At 40.2% G+C, this 10,254-nt stretch overlaps 1 protein-coding gene across 3 annotated transcripts; it reads left to right on the forward strand.

The window, feature by feature from the left end:
• Window positions 1-4,174: 4,174 nt before the first annotated feature.
• Window positions 4,175-9,294, forward strand: LOC110506890 (major histocompatibility complex class I-related gene protein). Of its 3 annotated transcripts, XM_036963459.1 has the most exons (3): window positions 4,175-4,340; window positions 5,814-6,525; window positions 6,626-9,294. In XM_036963459.1, exons 2-3 carry the CDS (start codon window positions 6,468-6,470, stop codon window positions 7,645-7,647), a joined length of 1,080 nt encoding a protein of 359 aa, XP_036819354.1. In that variant the 5' UTR covers window positions 4,175-4,340; window positions 5,814-6,467; the 3' UTR covers window positions 7,648-9,294. The 3 variants fall into 3 exon arrangements, with proteins under 3 accessions (XP_036819354.1, XP_036819353.1, XP_021442442.2); XM_036963458.1 differs by having other exon boundaries at window positions 5,814-9,294; XM_021586767.2 differs by lacking the exon at window positions 5,814-6,525 and having other exon boundaries at window positions 6,626-9,293.
• The last annotated feature ends 960 nt before the right edge of the window (window positions 9,295-10,254 follow it).

Below are 10,254 nucleotides of genomic sequence, written 5' to 3' on the forward strand. Positions count from 1 at the left end.
ATAGACCAAGGGTGAGTGAGTTGACTGGGTGATTCCCTGTGAGTAGGCCTGAAGAGAGAGATCCTGAGAGAATGAGTTTCAGTAAGATTGGATTTCTTGAGTTTATAGCTATAGGGATCATCTGCACTGTAATGATGGAGTGGAAGTCACAGCAGATAGATGTGGTAGTTACAGCAGCAGAGAAGTATTTGGATGTGAGAGATATCAGTGCAGAGATCTACAGGAAGTTGAGAGAATGGGTTACATCATAACAGGCCGATGGCCTGGTGTAGGATCGTTTAGGGCCAAAGTGGTGGGATGGGGTGGTGTTTTGGGGACACTGTATAACTGCAGGTTAGATGGTGGTGCAATTCAATATTTTCCTATTTCCCTTTTCCTTGTATTTTTTATTTCTTTTTTGTGACCAAAATGTGCAATCCACACCAAAACCTGTGAAAGGCAGCAATATGCAACACAGCGTCTAGCCTGCCAGAAAGTTACATGAAGAAAGTTGCAGGTAGTGCGAGAGGATGGAACTAGGTGAAACTGGGCTGACATTCTGCACATTTCCTCATCAATAAAACATCTGATCTCAATACATTTTTATGTTCCCCAAACTAGAATATGTTACAAACACAGTGCATTAAATGTTAGACTTGACGCTTTGACAGAGTTTCAGAAAATTGTGTTTAGGAGTGCAAGGTCGAATTGAGCTTGTGCACATGCGTACTTCACGGAGGAGACCTTCCCTCACGGAAATATGCAAACACATGCTACAACGTGCCAATAGGATCTCGCTAGCTCGTGCTTGGCTTTGCTTGTTCTGCCCAGTATGCTCCATTTGCTCCCACTGTAAACAACACAGATGAACGATCGGAGGAGGAAAGATGGGGGAAGTGGATGTAGAGTATGATTTAGGCAACGTGTGGAGTAAATTTGGTGAAGAGGAATGTTCTGAATGGACTACAGTAGTATCGAAAACTGGAGCAAAAAGAAAATGGTCTAAAATTGTAGTGGAGGATGTGTGTGTAAATTATAATGAATCGCTTGTTGGGATGCGTTTATTGAGCAAGGATTCATATGTGGGAAACCCATTAGAGGTGTCAAAAATGGTGAAGTATGCGCTTGGAAATGTGGAGTCTGTCAGAGTGACCAGGAGTGGTCTTATTTTGTTAAATTGTATTTCTGATGAGCAGAGGAAGATTGCAGTGGGTCTCAAAAGAATCCGGACAACAGAAGTTTTGTTTTGAACTTGGGAATAGAGCACCCGTCAAAGGAGTCATCTCAGGGGTGACGACGGATGTTCAGGTTGAATACATGAAGAGAATTCCTGGTGTGGTTGGTGCCCGGCGTCTGACCCGCTGGGTGAATGGAGAAAAATAAGAAAGTCGGTACTGTTGTTTGTTGATAAACAGCACATCCCTACCCATGTGAAGCTTGGTTATGTAAGATACACCGTAAGAGCTTTCGTCCCCAAACCACTGCAGTGTAAGGACTTTAAAGGATTTTGCCGTGTTTCAAGTGTGTGTAGATGAACAGAGTATATAGAAGAACGGTGTGTAGAAGGACGACGGTGTTGCTATTGTGGTGGGGATCATGATCCTGAGTTCCTGGAGTGCCCTGTAAAGGTGAAGGAGGTAGGGGTGGCAAAAGTTTGGTCAACCAAATCTCCTGTGTTGAGATTCACTGTCAGATGCTAGTGAAGATATGGTATTGGATAGAATACAGCCTGTAGTAAATGTTTGCTGTCAGACGAAAGATACTCTTTGTGTTAAAAGTTGGACTTTGTGGCGTTCATTGCCACAGTTATATACTGTACAGCACAAGTCTCAAAGAAGTTGAAGAAAATTGACATTATTGTGGCTGAGGCAGAAAAGTTTTTGGCACTTACAAGGGGTACTGGAGCCGGAAGACCCGCCCTCCCAGGTACCCCTTGAGCCTGTGTAGGGATCAGATCTGTTTCATATAGTTATATTAACAGAAAAGTTGTTTAGTTTATTTATTTTTGGGTAGTTTTTTGGTAGTTCAGTTTTTTTGGGAATCCTGTTTTCATCCTGTATTGTAGGTGGCAGAATGCACGTTCAATTGTGATCATCAATATACCATAGAAGAAGACACAAATGAACAATCATGGGTTAGTTATAAATATCTTTGACAACAAGCATGCAAGCTCTATACAAAAAATATGCTACTCAGTTGGCTAAGTGAAAGGGAAAGTCTTTCAGACTCACTTCTTGCTATGCAGTTGGCAGTGGCGATTTTAGCATGTAAATCTTGATGGGGCAAAACTAATAATAAGTGGGATGCATGCCAGCAATGCCACTACACAACACAACACTTAACAATACATGAATTAATCTATAACGGTGACAAACGGTGCCCACAAACAGTTAGGGCCTCCATAAAGCTGTCTCAACATCTTACCATTGCTACACCTGGCCATCAGCGGAGCCTTATCCGGCAGCAAAGCAGTTAATTCAGCCTCATTTACTGGATTTTAAAAAACATAGCTGATACGGCTGACTTGTTTAAACAAATATTGTTTCTAATGACAATTGAGATGTACAAACTATGGCATAAGGGGACGACAAGCGGATAAGAGGCAATCCGTAATAGTGATTAAGACATTAATGAGCGAGCTAGGACGAACGTAATCAATATAACTATTTGTTCAGCAATTTTGAAATGTACAGCGACAGAATTCAGAACATGGGCGGTTCTTACAGTGTTTTCCCTCTACACCAAGTCAGAACCGTATGATAAATAAGCAGACAATGAAAGCTTTTACAATATTCAATGATTACATTTCTCTAAAACAGGTTATAGGCTAGATGTGCACCACCAAGTCAGAACAGTAGCCAAAATTAAGAGGGATAAATAGACCAAATGATTAGGGTGAGGCACATGGCCTACTAACATCTTACTACACAACATACACTTAGTATTACTTTCTTAGCGACAGTATACATATATCCCTGCCATATTACATCATTTATGCAGCACCATAAAATGCATTTTTGGACTCCCCTTGTTTTGCTGTTCTCACTTGAACAGGAAGGTGGCGCGGCGGCCCTTCGTGGGCAAATGTTGTCATCAAAGTCCGACATTCTCTGGATTGATGATGCTTTCAAGACAACTGGGAACTCTGAAAAAAACTACGTTGAATCATGATGACGTCATTGATCTTCAGGTCGTAGCTCTAGAAAGAGGCCGGATTTACATTCCGAGTTGGATGACCATTCAAAACGTATTTTCACAGTCTTAGCTCATTTATTCCTGACTTCCCAGTTGTCTTGAACTCACTGAAGTCAGGTTTTCGCTGTTCCAAGTTAACAGTTGTTTTGACAGCATGGCCAATGTTGAATGTTTATCATTTTAAAATTGGGAAAGAACTTAATCCCAGATTTGGGACCACACATCCACTGTCACTGATTTCTTCCAAACCACTCATGGTTGAATTAGCGATTTCAAACTTGTGTAATGTTTATGTACAATGGCCGATGAGCACCGATACGCTTTATCTATAATTTCTCTTCATTAATTCTCTTCATATGACAAGGATTAAAAAGGATTTGCCAGTAGATTGTCGACTTGATTCATGATGATGACTACTAGCTAAGATTTTTAAAGTATGATGTTGACATGATCAGTCCAATCAAAGCTACTGTAGATATAACGTGATTTGACGTAATTTTATCTGTGGCCAATGACCTTGAGCCTTCTTGGATGGGCACATCTAATGTAACTCTATGGTAGCATCCAAGGGGCTAAAGTTTTCGAGGTCTACCCTTAAGACTTTTCGGTGACGTAGTATCCCCATGAGTGACAGAACACTGAGCCAATCACGGCGCAATGCTCTGTGATGTACCCTAGTGGTTAGAACGTTGGACTAGTAACTGAAAGGTTGCAAGATCGAATTTACCTGACAAGGTAAAAATCTGTCGTTCTGCCACTGAACAAGGCAGTTAACCCACTGTTCCTAGGCCGTCATTGAAAATAAGAATTTGTTATATATTTTTATGTATATTTATACAGGCAAGCCTATATTTAAAATATATATATTTTTTACATTGTTTGCAAACTGATATGTGACACTGATATGGGACATTAATGCCAAAAGAACATGCAAAACAGGCAAGCCTATTGCTCTGCCCCACCTGCCCTGAATGACGGGTCGCCATTGGCAGTTGGCTAAGTGAAAGAGAAAGTCTGACAGACTCAATTCTTGCTACGCAATCGGCTAAGTGGAAAGGAAAATCTGACAGACTCACTTTTTGCTATGCGAGGCTACACTATCAAAATCATGGGCAAACTGTCTGTCTTTTTGTTTGTTTTTTCATTTTACACCATTGTCAACGCAGGTAAGGATTTAACTTTGTCGCTTACTCATTTAATGATTTATTATGTCAGACAATGTACAATGTCCATAACTGTTTACAGGGTTGGGGAGTAGTGTGCCGACTATACTGATATAATTTATAATTGATATCTAGGCTAAATGGCACATTGATGATGCGAATCACACTGCTGCTCTCTATATCTTCTTGGCTGCATTCCAAACACTTGAAAGACACGGCCTATCCCCTGTGCCCTCAAATTAAGTGGACACTTCTGATGACGTATCATGACTTCTGACGGGTATACACTTGCAGGGCAAGGGGCAATCATCGCGGGATGAACGAGTGACGAATTTCGGGGCAAGTCCATTTAAAAATCATTCCCTCCTCCCTTGCTCGGAAATTCGTCACTCGTTCATCCCACGTTGTGTTTTGAGCCACATGTAGCTTGTGGGTGCTTTATATGCACTACAGTCAATTATGATTTTAGTACTTAAATTTACTATATAATTATTAATTATATAATTATTATTATGCCTAATGTATGATCGCTATCAAATTAATTAGCTAACTAACGTTATTTCTCCAATTTCCAAAAGCTGACCGAACAAAAACATCATTACTTTTACGAGATGTGTTTGTGCCTTCATGTGCATTAGTAGCACAATTTCTGACTTATTTACATTTGTTTTTACTTACATTTGTATGTTGACTCCATATTGACGTTGAGGTTTTACGTTTTTGCTGACTTTTCTTAGCAGATGTACAAACATTGTGAATTGAATTATGGGGTTTATAAAGGCTTCAAAGTGAACATAATTGTACACTCGCAAACTCCATTAAAAACGAGGGCTGAGGGGCTTATATGTTGAGGGCTGAGGGGCTTATATGTTGAGGGCTGAGGGGCTTATATGTTGAGGGCTGAGGGGCTTATATGTTGAGGGCTGAGGGGCTTATATGTTGCAAACGTCCCTTGCTTGGCTAATCGTTTGGACCGACAACAAATATGGCTGCGGGGATTCCCCCAAGGGCATAAGGCAAGTGGACGAGGGTGTCTTTTGTGAGTTTGAAACGCTGCCCTAGTCAGTTGCACAACTGAATGCAGTCAACTGAAATGTGAGAATATGCCCCAGTAGACAGCCAGTGAAAATGCGCTCCAACAACAGCTGCGGATCCCAACCTTTGGAATGAACGTTTGAGTTCCTCCCTTCTAAACTCCCCTGTGGTATTATGCTCCATACGTCATAAACTAGTTGAATTTAAGAAGACCACCAGTGGGGCTTTTATTTTCTTAATGGAAAATTACCATCTCGTTTTTCTTTCTCAACGAGAAGCAATGAGCCCAATCAGTCCTCCATGACAACAAAATAAAAAATAACAGATTAGGCTAATTAGTGGGTTATGCTCAGGTAAAACAATTTGGCTAATCTATGTTTCCATTTTATCTTATAAAATGTCAAATGTCCACAATTGTGTATAATTTCACTTCTCTCCCAGGATCAGGATCACATTCTCTGTGGGCACTTGCAACCTACATCACCGGAGAGACGCCTTTCCCTGAGTTTACGGTTGTGTTAATGTTGGACGATGTTCAAGTGGCTTACTATGACTCCAATGACAAACAGTCTGTCAACAGGGGACAACATATCACAGAAAGAAACAAGGACGATGAAGCTCAGGACGGAGCTCATGTATTTGGAGTAATATACCAGAGCATGAAAGACAGATCATTTGAACTAAAGCACTTTTTTCCTATAATCTCGCAAATCTCCATTTTGGACGAGACTGACTTTATGACCAAAGTTATCCTATTTACACTTTGTAGTCAATGTTGACACTAGAATAAATGTTTCTGTCTCATATCGATGCCACACAGGACATTTTCTAAACGAGAAGTGATATTTCAGGGGCAGTAGTGCTTTAATAAAAGGGAGCATAGAAATAGAACGGATATACCGCTTCTCAGACTTGCTTTCATTGAGAATGACATATCTTTAACGTACATTTCTACGTGAATTTGGTATTGTCTCCCAAAAAGCTACATAACCAACTGTGTAACACATTGTTATTCATAGCTAAAAGAAAGGGGAAGTCTGTCAGACACTCTTGAGAGCTTAGAAACTTGCTACGCGAGGCTACATTTTCTAAATCATGGGCAAACTGTCTGTCTTTTTGTTTGTTCTTTCCTTTTGCACCATTGTCAACTCAGGTAATATGGACTATTTACTTTATCTCAACTCATTAAATGATTTGTTATGTTATAAAATATAAAATGTTCATAACTCATTTTAATATAACTGCTCTCCCAGGTTCAGGATCACATTCTCTGTGGGCACTTGCAACATATATCAACGGAGAGACGCCTTTCCCTGAGTTTACGGTTGTGGTGATGTTGGAAGATGTTCAAGTGACTTACTATGACTCCAACATGAAACACTTCATCTACAAGGGACATAACACCTCAGACAAAATACATGATGATGAAGCTAAGAACGGAGATTTTGTATTTGGAGTTATGTATCACCACATGAAGGAGAGATACTTTCACCTAAAGCACCACTTTAATCTCACGGAAGGTGTTCAAGTTCAGCAAAAATTAACTGGCTGTGAGATGTTGGACAATGGAGAACCAGCCTTGGTCATGTTTAAGGATGCGTTCAATGCCATTTATACAGATCGAACATTATATTACAACATGACACATTTTACGTACGATGCTGGGAAACTACTACTAGGATGGGATGGGATGAGGCAAGCATATGAAAGAACACTTTATGAGAATGTTTACCTTCCTATTTGTATAAAATCACTGAAAAAAATCCTGAAGAGAGAGAAGAACATTGTGATGCGTAAAGTTCCTCCCAGACTCAGGTTGATAAAGAAAGAGGTTTCTGGAGGGTTTCAGGTGAGCTGCCTGGCGTTTGGTTTCTACCCTCGCCACATCAACCTGACCCTGCTGAGAGACGGCCAGCCAGTGGTAGAACAGGATCTGACAGGAGGGGAGGTTCTGCCTAGTGGAGACGGGACCTACCAGCTGAGGAAGAGTCTGGAGGTCAGTACTGAGGAGCTAAAGAAGAGACACAACTACACCTGTACTGCCTCTCACCTCAGTCTGGACAACAAGCTGGATGTCAGTTGGGAGTCTGGGGCAGAGAGAGTTCACCTATCCACCCTCTCAGCTCTACTGGTGATGCTGCTGGTTGTTATTCTATTGGGCATTTTCATTTGTGTCAAAAGGAGGTGGAGTAACACTGCCTCACAGTCTAAACTTGCCAACGTTGATGCAACAGTGTCAGAGGAAATGAACCTTTCTTCAGATTCTGAGACCTGATACATTTTTGGGTCACTGATGCAGCTTTGTCAATTCAGCTCAATTCACAATGAAAATATGACTGCCAGAGCACATTTGAGGGCAGAAACAAAATGTATGAATGATTATGGTCAGTCAATATTTCCTTCCCCTCAACAAAGGATCAGTTTGTGGAGACTGTTGACAAGAACAAATACCTGGCCATTATTAGTCTAGATCTGCATTTATACTTTTTATAGGCTGGTTTGGCATGCTGCTCATTAACAAACATAATCTGGTAGTTATATGTGTTATGTAATCTGTAATTTCTAATCATGACTATTCATTAATTTCAGAATGTTCTCTATATCTGTGCTGTATCAGCTGATATCCAGTATCTTAACCAGAAGGAGAATCATGTGATCATGTGTATGAGGTCTGTTTATTATTGGAATGTCTTTACAGTGTCTCTGTGTTGTATTGTATGTAGTGTTTGTTCATCATTACTGCACAATAATACCTTTATTACAGACAGTAACATGTAGCCTAATCAATTCATGGATTGATTCATGTTAACTACAACATTCATTTAAACAATGTCAAGTATACCGTAACTTCTCTCAGGAACTTGTTTATCAAGGTGGAAGGGAGAGATATGACACAATTTCTCTCCAGTTTAAGACTGGCATGAGTATTAAACTAAGGTGAATGTTGTATGCATTTTAAACAATGAAACAGTTTTTTGATAGAACAGCTTTATTGGGGAATGAATCTGTTTGATCATGTTCAGGGCCATGAAAAGTCTTCTTTTTTTTACAATATGCACACCGCTCGTTCTAAACATTTTTTTAGTGCTACTTTTCCCCAGTCAAATATACAAGCCTACATTTCCACTTCAAGCTTGGGCCACAACGTAAAACATAGCTTCTGCATATAAGATCAAGTTGAATTAACTGTTATTTTGTATTGAACACCCAATGATACATCAAAAGACTGCAAAGCCAATGTCTCCATTCCACATTTTGAAATAAAATCCAGTCTTGCTATTTTACATATAAACAAACGTCAATATCGTATACCTACAAAGGGAAAGTGCACAAAGGTTGTGCTCCAAATAGCACCCTATTCCCTACATAGTGCACTACTTTTAACCAGAGTCCATAGCGCACTATGTAGGGAATAGGGTGCCAATTAAATTCCCCAGGTCTGCATACTCCAGTGTCTTATCAATTATTTTATGCTTTATTTAAAGAGTTAAGTCAGTAAAGAACAAATTCTTATTTACACTGACGGCCTACTCCGGCCAAACACAAACAACACTGGGCCAATTATGCACCGCCCTATAGGACTCCCAATCAGGGTCGACTGTGATAGAGCCTGGATTCTAACCAGGTACTATAGTGACACCTCTTGCACTGAGATGCAGTTCCTTAGACAGCTGCGCCACTCGGGAGCCAACCATTAAATATCCTAAAGGAAGAAAAAAGGCAGAATTGTATTTGTCTTGGAGACTAATGACTAATAAAAAGTAAATGCCATTTATCATTCTGAAATGATTCAGAATTAGTGCTGCCTACCCTTTTCCAAATAAAGTATTGTTCATTGTGAAACTTGCCTGGTGTCGTAAAATGCACTGCGGCACAAAATATCCAGAAATGTCCATATCTGACACACACAGGGACGGACAGACTTGGAGGTCGGGGGCCCCTAGATAGTTTGTGAGAGCAAAAAGTGTAAAATTGCAGGAAATTAGCTTTAAAACTGCAACATTTTATTTTAGCCTCATGACAAAATGTATAGAATAGCATTATAAAACTGCAAAATGTCTCTGCACCATGTGTTGAAATGTAGGAAGTTAGCTGATTCCTCTCCCCTCTATCTTTTGCCAATTATTTGGATCTCAATCCTGAAACAATTCGGCTCCACATGTGACCTCAGTCTGGAAGCTCAAAATTCAGATTTGTTTTGCTCTGAAGTATTTGTACATGACCTGCCATTACCATGACAACCACGGTCAAAATGTGAAGGAACAGTGACAGGAAATGAGCATTGTATCTGTGTGCTACTACAGCGGTTACATCCTGAACGTGCAAATCTGATATATTGGTCACATGTAAAACGGAGTGTGAACAGTCAGAAAAAAAGATTGGATATGGAGAGAAAACAGAAGTGGGTTATTCAGGTGGTTGTGTAAACATAGCCATGGAGAATTCAATAAATCAGAGTTTTGTTAAATATAAAGGCTTGCTAAAGTGCTAACATTCAGCATTTTGACATGTCTCTCATTCAACCATGTGTCACTTCTAGAAACATTTCAACCCCTTTAACCCCAAAATGTCTCCCAATTTTTATCATCATTGTAAAGCCCTAGCTATTTTTGAAAAGTCAAAGGAACAAAACAAGTTTCCATTCCCCCCTGTCAACAAAACAAGCTTCCATTCCCCCTGTCAACAAAACAAGCTTCCATTCCCCCTGTCAACAAAACAAGCTTCTATTCCCCCTGTCAACAAAACAAGCTTCCATTCCCCCTGTCAACAAAACAAGCTTCCATTCCCCCCGTCAACAAAACAAGCTTCCATTCCCCCTGTCAACAAAACAAGCTTCCATTCCCCCTGTCAACAAAACAAGCTTCCATTCCCCCCGTCAACA

This window comes from Oncorhynchus mykiss, chromosome 26 (assembly GCF_013265735.2).
Source record: "Oncorhynchus mykiss isolate Arlee chromosome 26, USDA_OmykA_1.1, whole genome shotgun sequence".
In the NCBI taxonomy this organism is placed as follows: Eukaryota; Metazoa; Chordata; class Actinopteri; order Salmoniformes; family Salmonidae; genus Oncorhynchus; species Oncorhynchus mykiss.